The 17483-nt window shown below is 37.6% G+C and overlaps 1 protein-coding gene across 1 annotated transcript in view; it reads left to right on the top strand.

The window, feature by feature from the left end:
* The window catches only part of DNAH7 (dynein axonemal heavy chain 7), a 4771155-nt gene that overhangs the window by 2306761 nt on the left and 2446911 nt on the right, over positions 1–17483 (top strand). Inside the window, exon 24 of the mRNA XM_044073696.1 lies at positions 3976–4188. Coding sequence (XP_043929631.1) covers positions 3976–4188 — 213 coding nt within the window. The remainder of the gene's footprint in view (positions 1–3975; positions 4189–17483) is intronic.

Consider the following 17483-nt stretch of genomic DNA (forward strand, 5'->3'; position numbering starts at 1 on the left):
ACTTCATCAGTTGACTGTCTGGATGCCAGACTTTCTTTTTTTTTATTTTTCTGCTCCCCGTTGGGACGTCATTTAACCAGCCTTGGCTCCTCAGTGTCCCACTTCCACACTGGGTCCACCAGCTTATCTCCTATCCCCTCATACTTACTCTGGTAATGCTGGGAGATGATTGTGAATTATAATGGTGTCCGGCGGACTTGCCCATCTTGGCATATTTCCTGGATGTGATTCTTACAATGCCCTACCCACTGTCTTACTGACCTGCCATGCACATCGATTATGTCCAAGAACAAATCCTGTCTTTGGACCACACTTCCCCTTAGGAAGTGTCATTGACAAATCCCTTCCCACCAGGGATAGGCACGTTCATCCCTCCCACCACTCCATCAGTCATTCATGCCACAAACTAAACCTTGCTCGAATTGGCCATAGTCAGATCTTTATCCCTCAATATCACCAGAATGGCTGGATGATAAAGTACAAGAATCATCAGAATTAGCTTTCATTACAGCTTAAGGAATTACTCCACAGGCATCTTCTGCCTCTTTTAAGGGAGAGATGGCTCTGTCTGCAAGAATGTGTTCATCAGATCTGCTGGATGTTGACTCAGCCCTCCAGGTGTTTGAAAGGATCATATCACCTCCCAAGAGGGAGTACATCCACAGGCTCCACCTGTCATGCTTCCTCCATTGGATTCCCTATCATTCTCTGCATTTTATGTTTTGGCATCCATGGGTCAGAGTTGTTCCATTAACCTCAGATTACCTGCCCAGAAGCAGAGACTACCCTCCGACAGTCCGGGAGACTCATCAGCTGAAACCATGAAGAAGAGGGTGTGTGAGAGAGAGAGCAGGTTGACTTCTCCCTTGAGTTGCTGACATCATATACCAACTTGTTTGCTAGAGAGCTCTCCACAGTCACCATCAGAGGAGTCTACCTTTGGTGATATCTTGGAGTTGATGCACTAGAAGGGGGTCCTAGCCACCCCCCCCCAAGATGAGGTATTATTTAAGGTGTACAGAACAACACTGTCTGCATTCTGGGTGGTTCCCCTGGCCAACAAACTTATTGAGCTGGTGGTCTGGTGGAGAGCTTGGCAGGAGTCCGACACATGTAAGCTGATCACCAGGAAGTCGGGCAGAATTTTTGCAAAATTCACCCAGTGGACTCCATTATTATGGCTGTGGCCAAAAATTTGAGTTGTCTAAGGACTGTTCTGTCTAGCCCTCTAATAAGGATTTGAGGCTGATGGATAGATTTGGAAAGCTGGCATATGCTTCAGGAACACTTGCTTTCCATGTCCTGAACTACAACACCCATATGAATAAATTCAGAAGACATCTGGCACAGCAGGCAGTATCTACTCTGAAAAAATCCAGTGATGACAAACTGTCCGAAGAAATTACAAGCTACCCTGTTGACTATGTCGATTGTTACAAATTTCTCCATGAGCCTGATGCACAATGTGGATGATGGAATGTCAAGAGCAGCTGTCACGTGCATAACAATTAGATGTCATGCTTGACTGAGATTGTCACTTTGTGAACAACTTCAAAACATATTTCCAAATGCTCCTTTCAATTGATCAGCCTTGTTTGGACCCTCCATTAAAGAAAAAAATGCAGAGAGTGAGTTCCACAATGTCCATTTAACAAGAACCAAAAGGACATCAATTGATCAGCCTGGTTTGGATACTGCATTAAAGAAAAAATGCAGAAGAGTGAGCAAGATGGCAAGGTCTTACCTGTTCGAAGTTTCACAGTGTCCATTTAACAAGAACCAAAAAGGGCTTCATTCACTCTGGTTTCAAAAGTCTAAACACCTGTTTGACTCACCTTCTGAGAGGGGCGGCATCAACAGAGGTGGCCTCTTTAAAGGGCACAGGCCAAGGGGCCAAGGTGGTCTGCAAACTCAAGGGTATCATGGCCCCTTCTCCGATTACAGACTACAGAACCCCTGAAGGTCTGCCTGACTGCTCCACCTCTTTAGACATTCAGGAGACAAAACACCTTCTACCCAGAGTTGTGGCTCATCATCAGAAGATACAACTGGGCAAGAGGGATTATATCCAGAGACTATCGCATTCCATTTTTGGAAACACCTGCTCAAACAAGTCTTCCATTTTTGGATGTTCCACCCAACCAGGCAAAGGCTGCATCAAAAACGATAATTCCTGTAATCAAAAAAGACCCATCCAGGAGATCCCACCAGACTAGAGAACGTCAGACTTTTATTCCAGGTTCCTTTTGGTTCAAGAGAAAAACTAGAACTTCAGTGCATCCTGAATCTCATCTCTCTCAACACCTTTGTGAACAAGACTTGATTCAGAATGGTCACGTCGCAATCAATTCTTCCTTGCATACAGGAGTACGAATGGATACAAAAACACTTCCTCTATCCCATTTCATTGTATAGGGCCTGATGGATCAGCATAATTGAATGTATAGGTCCTAAGTGGTATAAATCTGTTCTCTAGTATTCAAGCATCAAACTAGATCTGAGATAGGTATAGGAACAGAGAGATTATGGGAAGGAAGAATTCTTAAAGAGGCTTGAAGCTGGAGAACTGTCTCCACAGGATCAGATCCTGTTGATGATGGCTAGAGGACCCTTATATCATATTGGATGAACTAGAATGAAGGGATCAGTTATCATGGTAAGTACATAACTTTCAATTCTGCTGCAAGCATGAATTAATGTTGCCAGATTTCACATTTCTGCCTCAGTGTGCTATGCTTTGCATAGTCATACTTTTATAATATTCAAAGGTTAACAACAGAGGTAAGTTTAAGTTAAACAAAATGCTTTACACAGCTGTATAAATATCATCTGTAGAGCTTATGCTTGACTCCCTAGTCCTGTTAGCAGTTTGAACAATGGGTCCAAGAACTGGTTTCTATTTAAATTAATTATCAGCAGTCAAACCTAACATTGGCTTCATGGCATTAAATAAGCAAGTAATTGTCTTAGTTATTTGTGTTTGATTTTTTAAATATGTATGCATGGTATGTATGTGTGTTTGTTGTCTGGGTTAGTGAAATGATCCAAGTGTTGTGCAAACAGCAATAGTGCAAAACAAAATCAAGACAATATTAGTCAACATAACAACATAACAATAAAAATGAGGCACTTGTAATGTGAACAACATAGAGAAAGTTAGTAATTACATATATACAATGAGAGATTATAAGAGTTAGAAATGCTCATTCTATAAATGGACAAAGACTGGGATCTATATTACTACCTTGAAACTTCAGTTCTCTGAACAGCAAAACATTGACACATAAACAGCGAAATACCAAAAGTACGAATGACCACTTCCGTGAATTTTTTCACAGGGAAAAAAAATTCACTTGGCCAACCAACAGCAAAACAAACTTTCAAACACTAATCAAGTGGGGGGCCCCCTAACTAAATATACCAACTCCAAGATCATTCTACATTGGAGAAAAGGGCAAATTCCAGATAATAGCCAAGCAAATTTTTTTCCCTGTGAAAAAAATCACGGCAGTGGACATTCGTACTTTTCATATTTCGCTGTTTACATGTCGACATTTTGCTGTTCAGAGGACTGAAGTTTCGAGTTAGTAATATAGACCCCAAAGAGTGGTAAAGGGGAAAAATTAATTAATAGAAAAAAGGGTAGTGAGTAGATGGAAAGAAGGCATTAGTTTTACTTGGATGTGAAGAGGGAAAGGGGGTGGGGGAAGCTATGGGAGTAGAGTTAAAGATAAATCCACTATTAAAAAATAAGTAGACACTGCTGTACCTGAGGGCTAGGAGCAGTCATGGGCAAATTGATATAACAGTGAAAATCTTGACTTATGCTTGAAGGACCATTTTGACTGGGGAAGCAAGGAGGCATGTAAGTGAAAAATGCTGGATACAAATATTCTGATAATAGTGATAGGTAAAAGTCTGGCAATGTTTGAACTAGAGATGCCCAGTCTTAAACAATATGTATTTGTTTAATAGGCCTTGTTTCGGACAGTAGCCATGATGGTTCCAGATTATGCAATGATTGCAGAGATTGTCTTATATTCCTGTGGGTTTGTAACAGCTCGACCACTGTCTGTTAAGATTGTGGCTACATATCGGCTCTGCTCAGAACAGTTATCTTCCCAACATCACTATGACTATGGAATGAGAGCTGTAAAATCTGTGTTAACTGCAGCTGGGAATCTGAAGGTAAGGCAAAATACTAAACTCCAGTAAAGATATTGTTAATTTATTTTCATGATGATTAACTTTGAATCAGGTTTACTAGGCTTTGACGAAGAACTGTAATAACACACTTGAATGTAAAATCTGCATTAGCAGCTAATAATGTGAAAGTAAGGTAAATTCTATGATTGCAGTATACAAGCGCACGCGCGCTTACACACACACACACATTATATATATATATATATATATATATATATATATATATATATATATATATATATATATATTATTTATTTATTTATTTAACATTTGTTTACTGGGAAAGTCTGACTTGGAACAAAGCCAGTTTTCAGCAGAGGCCCAGGGAGAAATGCTCCAGATGCATGTCTTTGTAATGTGGGAGGAAACCAGAGTACCCGGAGAAAACCCACTCGACTGCAGGGAGGGCAAGCAGACTCTGCACAGAAGGCATTCCAGCAAGAATCAAATTGGAGAACCTCTTGCTGTGAGGTTGCACCACTGCACCGTACACACACACACACACACACACACACACACACACACATATAATGTGTGTGTATAAAACATTTTTTCATGTTGATGCTTTTTGAACCTTTTTGTAACAAACTTTATTAAAGAAATTTAGCAACATGAGTGTACCCACCAAGTAGGAAAAAATACTATGATGACTTTGCAGGTGGTAAGCTGTATGTTATCCATGACGATGATGTGAGTGGTGATGATGCCAGCTGTCATGGTATGCACAAAGATGGGTAGTCCCCGCTTGTTCCCCAACTGCATAATTCTTTCCCAGACACTGATCTCAGCTGAATGGACCTCAGCGCAAATGCCAGTGTAGCAGCCCCCATTGTTTTCATTTTCATCTGTGAAACAGAACATTTTGTGATCGTTTTTAATTGTATCACCATAATGCATGAGGAGAACATTCAGAATTTTAGATATTGGAAAAATCTGTTGTTGATTGTAAAAAATCAGCACAGTAGTGTTTGATGTCTGAGTTCACTATCCATTAAAACTACACAGCAAATAAGCCTTCAAAATATTCTAGGTCAAACCAGAATTAAAAAAAAATATATATGATACAATGTTATCTTAACCTGTGGGCTATTGGATCCAACTCTCATCCAAAGCTGGCTGTACTTGGAATCTTCAGTCTAAGAGAACCACATCCTCTACTCATAAGCCCTAACTATAATATCCTGCTTTTTGATCTCATTTGCTGCCATTGTTTTCATATTGTCGATAACAAATTCATCCAAGTTGTATCCCTTACGTCAAACACTTTTTTCCTCTACCTCATTTCCTTTATATATAGAATAGTAGCATTAGTGACAGTTTGTGTTGTTTGCTAGAACTAGATCTTTGCTGTGTGGTATGTCTTGAGGTTCCTTAACCTGTTTTAACAGTTAAGGTTGTCTGAACCCTTTTACTTGTGTGGAGTTTTCTCTTTAATTAACTTTTCTTAGATTTAGATAGTAGTAAATTTGCTGTGTTATTGGTTAGATAGGTAGGTAGGTAGGTAATTATCATGTGCAGTTACTCTTATTAGTATTGTTGTTGCTGTTTTTTGTGGGTTACTGTGTTGTTGTGCTACCCTAGCATGGACAGCTCTAAGGCTTCAGGGTTCATAAAGTGCATGTCATGTGGGTATAAACTATCTCTGCAGAATGCCAACAACAAGTGTTTATTGTTTTGGTGCTGCCCAGTTAGATACTGATTGTGAAGCATGTGCTGCTTTGTGCTCTCACGCCATTAATGAGAGATATGAAAAGTGTGTTGTAAAGGGTTTCCTCAAGCCTCCCCTCTCTCCTCAAGTAAGGAGTCTGATACACAGGAGAAGGAGCGCTCCAAAAAGATGGATTACAATTCATTTATTTATTTATTTTACATTTGTTGACTGGGCTAGTCTAGCTGGATACATGTCTATTTTCAGTAGAGGCCCAGGGAGTTAAGCTCCAAACATAATAAAAATTACAAAATACAATGTTTAAAACATGACTAAGTCAAGACCTGTGAAAAGGAGCAAGAGGGTCAAAAATGACCCTCTTCCTCTTCAGAAAGCTTGCTGGAGCCAAAGGGTTCACCAACCTTCAGCTCCTCCGGCTCTGATCCCTTCAGGTCCCTCAGTGCAAACTCAGCCCCAATTCCTGGTTCTTATTTCAGAGTCTTCAAACTCTCTGATCCTCAGTATTCTGAGCCTTTTTCAGAATAATGTCCTGACCGCCTCCTTCTGCCGAGTACAGTCCCATTTCTGCCCCATAATTCCATGGAGTTTTCTCCGGGGCCATCACCTTGTCCTCCTCAGGTCTAATCTTATCCTTCTGAGACCTGTGCTTCAGATCTGACATTGCCCAAGAGGTCAAAGAAGCCACCTTCAGTGGCTTCTTCCTATAGGTCCACCAGGTTGGTTGGGAGCATCAAGCTCTCAGACCTGGAGTAACTGATTGATGAGGTCCTTCTTTCAGGCTCAGATTCTGTAAGGTATTACATCAGCCTCTAAGGCCCCAAGGCCTGAGATTGTGGCTTGATACCTTTGTTGTTCCTCCCTCAGTTCCTTCAGTTCCAGAGTTGTTGATGTCTGACTTACTGACTTCTCTCTGCAGGCACTGTCAGCCTTACCATTTCAGGTGCAGATACCATCCTTGGTGTTCTCAGCTCTGTCATTTTTGGAGGAGCCAAGCTGTGGGAGTAGGTGCCCCTCAGTTTGGGTCAACCTTCCAGTTCTTGGAGGTCATCCTTACTGTGGGTGCTTCCGCTCTTGACAGTTTGACTCTGGTCTCAGCATCAGAGCTGATTCCAGGCATCAGTGTCTTCCATAGATCCTGGATCCAAGGATCACTGGGTCTGGTCATCCTACTTTGCTATCAGCCTTTGATGTTGTGGAGATAATCCTCTCTCATTCAGAGGTGGGGTGAAAGCAGTCTCTATGGATCCACTCCACTCTATCTGGTCTGTGCCTGCAGACTTTCATCAGTCATCCCTGAAACAGCTTGCACCCTTAGGTCCCCAAGTTTCCCATGCACACAGGACCCCCAACTTCTTCCATGTTCCTTCCCGCTTCCCCATCTAGAGAATGGCAAGGCAAGAGCTAATGCAAGAAAAAGCCTATAGATTCCTCTCAGGAATCCCTCACCAATGACACTGACCTCGATGAAGGGGTGAACTCTCTGAAATCCCCCTCACCAATGACACTGACCTCGATGAAGGGGTGGACTCTCTGAAATCCCCCCCATGATGATGCCTCCTGTGGCAATTTAATGAAATTACTAAGACAATGTGGGGGTTGGACTACAGAAGCCCTTCCCCAGAAGAGTCCGTGTTCCTGGAGGCCTCAGAGCAGGCCCATCCACATCCTGCATGGTCCCCTCTACAGGCGATCTTACAGATTTGGTATCTCGGAAGGCTTGGGGAGAACCTGACCTGGTGGAACCAGTCCCCAAGAAACTTAACAGGATTTTGGCCCTCCCAAGGACAGACCCCAATGGAGTAAGGGCTTAGCTGTGGATACCATTGTGATAGTGGCAGCCACTAAATAGGACATTTCTGAAGAGACTTCCTTGATCTTCATCATATTGATCACTGCTATAGTAGCTTTAGCTATATAGGTTATATTCTGCCAAGTATCTGGCAGCCAGCCAGTTTCCAAAGCTTCTGGACACCTTCCACATGCCCAGTCTGTCACACAGTTCAAGCTGAGCTGATTGAAAAAACAAGTTTGGGCATGAAGCCCTTTAGAGCTTTAATGCAGCTGAAGAGTACTCTCCCCTGAGAATTTCAGAGATTGGCTGTTGGCTTGTGCTTTCCCTTGCTGGGCAGATAAGTTCCCTTTGGGGAAGAAAAAAACTTAAATTTTCTTAATTTTCTTGACGTTTTATTACTTTCCAATTCAGTAAACCTATTTTAAAGCCAGGAGTGCTGTGTTTTAAAGGACTGTCTCAAGACTGTAATGTTCTTTTAAACAGAGCTCTCATTTTTTTCTGAGAGTTTAAAAGTGGTGTAACAGAAAATGTGAAATTGTTCGATCTCGCCGTTTGTTCTTACACACGAGTTCGGAGCCGATCCTCGGCTCTGAGTCAGCCGCATCACAAGCTCTGCATCTAAGAGAAGCTCGAGGTACAGTCTACATCCCATGATCCTCCGCTGTTATCCCTCAGATCTAGTTTGCCGCTGCAACAGATCGCGTCGAGGAGAGCTCGGGCCAGTAAAACTTTGAATTTTTGTTTCAGTATTTTGAGAATTTAGAGCTAGTTAACCTATTACTCTAGTTAATAGTTAATTATAGTTGTGTGTGTGTGTAGTTTTCCTCATAGGAGTTTTTCATTATATGTATATATATTCTAATAGTTGTAGTGTTTTTGGCTTAGGCCTATTTTAGTCCTGTCAGGGCTCTGACAGTAGTAAATATTTTTTTCTTTTATACAGTTAGTAAGAATTTCTTCACTTTTAGTATTTAGTTGTGTGCAGTGTTTATACATATACTTATAATCAATAGTTTGTATATATCTACATACTGGTTGTTCATATATAAGATGGTGTATTGTTAAACTTGTTAGACATGGCAGAAAAAGCTAAATCTGGTTTCAAAAGATGTCACTGTGGACAGAAAATATCCATCACAGACAATCATACTTCCTGCATCTACTGTCTTGGCCCTCTCCACCTGCAGGAGGACTGCTCTATTTGTCACTCTTTCAGTGGAAGGGTCATGATGGAAAGGTGCAGGAAGTTAATAGACAGTGGCTTGCTAAAGCCAGATTTTCAAGAAGCCTTGGAGAAGGCTGATCAGGCGTCGAAGTCTTCGAAGGGGTCGAAGGTATCGGAGCCCAAGTCATCGGCTCCGAGCACCTCTTCTAAGGTTCGGTCGCCGGCTCCACAGACCTCGGGGCCAAGCATTGAGTGATTATCTCTGATCGAGGCCCAGGTCTTGGAGCCAGTGTCGGAGGTGACTCCACCCTCGATCCTTCGTTTGGTGGCATATTCGGCCCCTTCGACCCGTTCTTCCAGGCCGCTATCTGATACCGACATGGATCGAGTGGTACAGAAGCTCATGGAGAACATGGCTCTGTCCAAACTAATTGCGGTTTTGTCCCAATTGGTATCGAAACTTGAAGCCCTCCCTGTATTTCCTGCAGATCCTCCTTCGAGACCATTCGAGTCCTCTGAGCCGGGAGAAGAGGAACCGATGATTGTTGAACCCTCGGTACCGAAGCCTTTCTTAGTGTGATTGACACCACTGACCTCGACTCCCTCAGAACCCATCGAGGAGTCGCGGAGTCGACGGTCTCTCCTTGGTTCCGGGGCCGAGAGTTGAACCGAACTGTCGGTTCCTACTCTCCCCCTCGGAGCCTTGGCACAGATTAGCTCGGCTCTGTCCTCCTACCAAAGAAAGAACATTCTTGGAGATCCGCTCTGTATCTTACTTTCCTAAACCTGTTTCTGACACTGGTAACCAAAAAAGTACAATTCACCAAAAGATAACTGCTCCGGCACTATTAAGGCTGCCCCATATAAACCTCTTCAAATTCTGCTTCACCTTATACGTATATCACCAGCATATATCCAACGAGGCGGAGAATTTTTTTTAAAAAGTTTAATGTTGAACTTTAATATTAAAACAAAAACAACAAATAGATTAAGCGCTTTCGTCTCCTTTACGGAGACTTCATCAGAATCTGTTCTACATTAATCAATTGCATTTTTATATATATCTTCCAATGGTGTTTCTAATTAATTAGTTAATTGATATAAACAGTTAAACCACATTTTTTAAAAAGACATTCACTTTCATGCCACAATACTCCAAATATATTCAAACAGCACATATTAAAAACTATCAGTTAATACTGCTTAGTTATAAAATACTTGTAAATATTGTTGTACTGTTTTTCCGGAATTAATAGTTTGCATAGATGCCCTATCAGATATGGGTAAATGAAATGTATAGTATGTAGGGAATATGAAATATAAACAGTGTAAAGTGTATGTAGTATATATTGCATATATTACAAAATGTCCAGAGGCTCAAGAACAATAACTACAACGTAATGTAAAATATAAAAAATATAAAAAATCTCTAAAACTTCCTACGTATGTAATAATATATATTCTAAAAAATATAAATATAATTATATAAATATGTAATATACAAGTTGATTAAGTATAAATAATTATATATGTATGTGTGTACTTTGTATAAAATTACTATTTAAATATATAAATAAATAAATACATAAATATATAAACACATAAATATATGAATACATAAATATGAATATGTATGTAATATTGTTTAAATGAACTGAGTATACAATTGAAACACAAAAAATTATAACATTAATATTATAAGTATAATATTATAATGTACTATAATATATCATACTATTGAAGAAATGCATTTGTATATATACTTACAAATATAAAGAAGTATATATAGATATAAATATTTAATATATTTAATGTATAAAAGGTATAAATATTTGATGTAAAGAAATATATAAGTATATACGTATATGAATATAATATGTGGAGAGGCGCCAAAAATACAAATCTACATTTGGTTATAGAAAGATTGTAAAAATTATAAAAATTATTAAAATTGTAAAAATTATTATTATAAAAATTATAAAAATTATAAAAGACTAACATTTTAAATATTGAGGCTGTGAGGTAATTAAGGTCTGTAAACTTCCCAATATAGGCATTTATCTAAATAGGCAGTCATTCATAACATTTTAATTTCTTCGGGTCCATTGCTAATATTTTCAATGCAGGGGTGATTGATATGTGGTCATTCAGACCCCAATTACTACAAGCATCCAATCTTAATTGCCAGATCATCTCCCTATACTCAACTTTAGTTTCCCAATCACCACCACGTTCCATATGTTCAACCACTTCGAGCACCCAAAATTTAAAATCTGCTTTTTTGCATTCTATTGCATGCCTGTACAAAGCATTGTTTTCATTATGCCTATTTATATCTCTTATGTGCTCATATATTCTATTTCTGAGATGTCTCTCAGTTTTGCCAATATAATATTTTTGACAAGCTTTACACATTACCAAATAAATTACCCCTTTTGAATAACAACTACTATACTTTTTAGCCCTTAAAGTTAAAGATAAATTAGATATTCTCAATTCTTTTGTTTCTGCAATATATGGACATTGTGCACATCTACCACATTTAAAAGTTCCGTGCTTTTTATTAGTCCCATTACTTTCAATTTTCTTTTTCTCCAGGATATTTTTAATGTTCTTGTTTCTCCTGAAGCTAGGATCAGGATGGCTAGGATGACATCAGAAGAGGTGGATTTTTTGAAAGAACTTGAACATGTTGAAACAGTGTTTATTGAAACAGGGTATCCTAAGGAACTCATTACACCAATAAAAGAATATGTAATACTGGGTAGACGAACTAGGTACAAACCACTACTAACCAAGGTTGACAATTTGATGGCTAATAATGGATTAAATGATAATACTATTAATAATAATAATCATATAAATGAGGTGAATGATGAAATAAATACACAAAATATAATAAGAACTAATTTTACACCATATCTTACTATTACATACTATAAAGATGTTGGGTGGTTGAGGAAAAGCATCCATGAGATATGGAGTATGTTTAGAAATATGGCTGTTAAAACAGATGTATTTAAGAGTGATTTAAAATTTAGCTTCAGGAGAAACAAGAACATTAAAAATATCCTGGAGAAAAAGAAAATTGAAAGTAATGGGACTAATAAAAAGCACAGAACTTTTAAATGTGGTAGATGTGCACAATGTCCATATATTGCAGAAACAAAAGAATTGAGAATATCTAATTTATCTTTAACTTTAAGGGCTAAAAAGTATAGTAGTTGTTATTCAAAAGGGGTAATTTATTTGGTAATGTGTAAAGCTTGTCAAAAATATTATATTGGCAAAACTGAGAGACATCTCAGAAATAGAATATATGAGCACATAAGAGATATAAATAGGCATAATGAAAACAATGCTTTGTACAGGCATGCAATAGAATGCAAAAAAGCAGATTTTAAATTTTGGGTGCTCGAAGTGGTTGAACATATGGAACGTGGTGGTGATTGGGAAACTAAAGTTGAGTATAGGGAGATGATCTGGCAATTAAGATTGGATGCTTTTAGTAATTGGGGTCTGAATGACCACATATCAATCACCCCTGCATTGAAAATATTAGCAATGGACCCGAAGAAATTAAAATGTTATGAATGACTGCCTATTTAGATAAATGCCTATATTGGGAAGTTTACAGACCTTAATTACCTCACAGCCTCAACATTTAAAATGTTAGTCTTTTATAATTTTTATAATTTTTATAATAATAATTTTTACAATTTTAATAATTTTTATAATTTTTACAATCTTTCTATAACCAAATGTAGATTTGTATTTTTGGCGCCTCTCCACATATTATATTCATATACGTATATATTTCTTTACATCAAATATTTATACCTTTATACATTAAATATATTAAATATTTATATCTATATATACTTTATATTTGTAAGTATATATACAAATGCATTTCTTCAATAGTATGATATATTATAGTACATTATAATATATTTATAATATTAATGTTATAATTTTTTGTGTTTCAATTGTATACTCAGTTCATTATAACAATATTACATACATATTCATATTTATGTATTCATATATTTATGTGTTTATATATTTATGTATTTATTTATTTATATATTTATATAGTAATTTTATACAAAGTACACACATACAAATATAATTATTTATACTTAATCAACTTGTATATTACATATTTATATAATTATATTTATATTTTTTAGAATATATATTATTACATACGTAGGAAGTTTTAGAGATTTTTTATATTTTTTATATTTTACATTACGTTGTAGTTATTGTTCTTGAGCCTCTGGACATTTTGTAATATATGCAATATATACTACATACACTTTACACTGTTTATATTTCATATTCCCTACATACTATACATTTCATTTGCCCATATCTGATAGGGCATCTATGCAAACTATTAATTCCGGAAAAACAGTACAACAATATTTACAAGTATTTTATAACTAAGCAGTATTAACTGATAGTTTTTAATATGTGCTGTTTGAATATATTTGGAGTATTGTGGCATGAAAGTGAATGTCTTTTTAAAAAATGTGGTATAACTGTTTATATCAATTAACTAATTAATTAGAAACACCATTGGAAGATATATATAAAAATGCAATTGATTAATGTAGAACAGATTCTGATGAAGTCTCCGTAAAGGAGACGAAAGCGCTTAATCTATTTGTTGTTTTTGTTTTAATATTAAAGTTCAACATTAAAATTTTTAAAAAATTCTCCGCCTCGTTGGATATATGCTGGTGATATACGTATAAGGTGAAGCAGAATTTGAAGAGGTTTATATGGGGCAGCCTTAATAGTGCTGGAGCAGTTATCTTTTGTTTCTGACACTGCCCATATTCAAAATTTTGTAACTTCACAACCTGATATCTCTTCTTCCTCTTTCAAGTTTCTTGACAACACTAGACTTAAAAGATGTTTATCATCACAGCTCTGTTTATCCAGACTTCAGATGTTTCTTTAGGTTTTGTGTGTCTGGATCACATTATCAGTTTTCTGCCTTACTGGTTGGACGGGTCTATATTATATCAGCCAACACTTAACTTAGCAAACACTGTATAATCGACCCAAATATGTCAAAACACCAAAATTCCAAACACACGGAACAGAGATTTTTTTCCCAGGGAAAAAAAATCACTACACCGTAAAAAACAAAAACAAAAAAACCCACAAAATAAAGTGGGGGGCTTTGCCCCCCACTCCCTCCTGCTTAAATATACCAACTCCGTGATCACACCACAATGGCAAAGTCCCAAAAACGAACCAGTATTTTTTTCCCTGGGGAAAAAAATCGCTTTTCCCTACTTTCAGGATTTTACCATTTCGAATAAAAAGGGTCAGTTAAACAGCGTTCACTATTTTAAGCATTCACTGATTTAATAGGAACTCGGATAGACTATCCAGGGCACCAAGAGTATTCACAACGTGTCTAGCTGTAGTTATAGCTCATTGCAGGCTACAGGGTATCAACATTTTTCCATATTTAGATTACTTGCTTATCTTTGCAGAGTTTTCTTCAAACTATCTGGAATCTCTCTCTTGTATGAGAGATTTCTTACACAAGCTGGGATTCCAAGAGAACATCCAAAAGTCTTCACTCCCTCACACAGGATTGTTTTCATGAGATGCCAACTAGATACTTCAGTTCAATGAGCTTTTCTTCCACAGGAAAAAAAAATATTTAGAAGGTTTTCCACTCCGACTTTAGTCAGTGTGAGGGAATATGTTAAGATGTTGGGTCTTGTGGCATCTATGAATCTCATGATAACCCTGGCAAGACTCCATATGAGAAGGATACAACAGTATCTGAAATCTTTTTGGTCTCAGCATCAACACCCTTAATGGTCCAGGTGCTTGATGGCCAGGAAAGGAAGATGGGTATGCTATCCTGGGATATAGGGGGATAGGTCTTAGCTGAGTCGTGCTGTCAGTTCTGACCTGACCGCTATCAGAAATCAGGGAAAAAAAATAAATGACATTGGGGGATAGATGGTGTAGGAATAATCTGGGCATATCCACAGAAGCCAGTCTTGGTAGCTCCTATTGACCATACAAAGGAACATATAAGTGCTGCTGGAGGAAAACAGGTGGATCCCCACTGATGTAGATGCCCACATCATCAACCAAAGGAAAGGTTAGGGCAACTACACAAAATAGCTGTCATTACAAGGATGACATTTAGAGCAACAAGTTCTCCATAGTTTACCTGGATGATGACCTTTTCAGATCAGTCACTTTAGGGGATCTGAGGGAAGATCTCTTCTTCTAGGAAATGAATGGGCTCAAGTCTGATAAGGGTATCCCCTGACTGATATCAGACAGAAAAGAAGCATCATCTAGGAAAAAAGAAATATATATTTTTATACTTACCTGGAAACCTGTTATTTCTTTCCCTTGTGCTTTGGTGCAATAAAAATTATATATATGCACACACACATGCACAAATATATATATATATATATATATATATATATATATATATATATATATATATGAATGTATATATATCTGTGTGTGTGTATATATATTTTATGTGTAATACTGCTTCTTGACAGTATTACTACAGATATTAACTGAACTGTTATTTGTATGTCGTACATGATCCAATTTATCCACTTCAAACAAAACTTTCTGTTACAATGACCTCCTCCCCAAGAAGGATCGGGCAGCTGTAGGTAAATTACAATTGCCACAATTACAGTAAAGCTACCTACTGTCTTATTCTTCTGTAAATGTGTACACAGGTATTTATAACTGTTATTCATTTCACAGCTGTGTGTGGCCTTTTTAACTTTAGTATGGAAATTCATTATTATGTAAGAATTTCCCTATGGGGTAAGGGGCTAGAAGACTAGAAAAGGCTTCTAGCAATGCTGGCTGTATATGAGTCCTGTGTGTACTTTCAAAGGTTCTAAAAAATGATACTGGCACTGCTAAAATCTTCAGGGAAATACAGGATTGCTTATCCTCCTTTGACCAGGATGAACCAAGAGATAAGTAGAATTTAACCCAAATCTTAATTTTTGTAAACCCAAACCTTAAGTTTCACTGTTACATTGACCACTCTTTGAAATGTACTTTTATGTTAGGTATACTTAGACATATGCATTTTCCCTGATTAACATTATTATTATTATTATCATTATTATTATTATTATAGGTTCATAGGTTTATACTAGGCTATCTGCCCTAAGGCATTTATAAGCCTAGCCCAAATTTTTGTGGCTTACGCCACCCCTTATATGAAAAAATACTGTGCCCATTAGTTTGTTGTGCCTCTGTCCAGCAGTGACACAGAGATGGTTCCCGGGGTAAACCTACGATCTCCCATCCACAGGTCAAGATTTCTCTTGAACAGAGCCAGCGAGGTGCTCTGCCTCACATGGACTGGGATTTTATTCCACAGCATAGGGAGTCTCTGAGTGATAAATCTAACCCTCCAGCACGTCCTATTTATGTCCGTGCTAAGGTTTAAGTCGCTTGCTCTAGTGGTTTTGGTGGATTTGGATTTTTTGAAGTGGAGCATGTCCATTAATTCTGGGTTGGACATGGCCTTGTATGTCAGGCACATGTCACCTCTGAGCAGATGGTATGCGACTGAATAGAGCTGGTGTTTCTTCAATCTGACAGCATATGACAGATTTAAAAGATTTATTTATTTTTAAAAGCCATATTGGTTTTGCAGTGTGTAAGTGTTGTAGCTATGATGAATCTTCTAACTCAACTCAGAGTTATGAAAATTGTCAATGCTTTTAATTTGTGTTTTTTTTATTTTTTTTCAGCTGAGGATTCTTAAGACATTTACATATGCATATTTTATGGCAAATGTTAATATTTACACATGGACAATATAACCTTATACTATGCAAAATGGTACTTCCACCTGAAACTATGTCAATGATTGTAATAAAGGTGTTACATAATTTTATTTGCATTACAGTATTTGCTACAATGCTTTACACACTAAGATTGAAATAACATTATCTAGAAGTTTAGCACAGTGGCTTTCATATGCTATTGGGACTCATATTATTGAGTAAATGCCAGAAGTGCAAATCATCAGTTTAGATCAGTTCTGTAGTTGCTGAAATGTGTGATAGCATTTTTGTAATTGGTGATGTCCTATATCACTGTTGCAGTATTCTTCACCTTAGGGATATCCTACCTAGGACAGCCCAACATCCAGCCAGTATAACAAAGCCTTTAAATCTTGTATGCTCCATATGTCACATGTATGGTCCTCATTCAGGATGTAGACATAAAGGTGACGTATGGACACAGTTACCCAGAACGTTTTGGCCACCAGACCGAACGCCATCATTGGTTTGCACTTCCTTTGCTGTGCTGATACCTAGCCATCAGATAAGTGCCCCATCTGGGTCTTTTCATTATTTCTTATTGTTGATCTTGTTTTCTTTTGATTATCTGGAGCTCATGTCATCCAAGAAGAAAAAATGTCAATGTGGGAGGCAGATTCCCCATAATGATCGTCATGAACATTGTCTTTTTTTGTTTGGGTGCTTCCCACGACCATACTTCCTGTAGCATCTGTAAGGCATTTGTGCCTAAGATTCTTAGGAGCTGGTTGTCTTCCCTGACTATTTATCTTGAAAACCAGCAGCTTAAACAGTTGGCCCAGGGTA

The sequence above is a fragment of the Protopterus annectens genome, chromosome 6.part0 (assembly GCF_019279795.1).
Source record: "Protopterus annectens isolate FY-2018-M chromosome 6.part0, PAN1.0, whole genome shotgun sequence".
Lineage (NCBI taxonomy): Eukaryota > Metazoa > Chordata > Ceratodontiformes > Protopteridae > Protopterus > Protopterus annectens.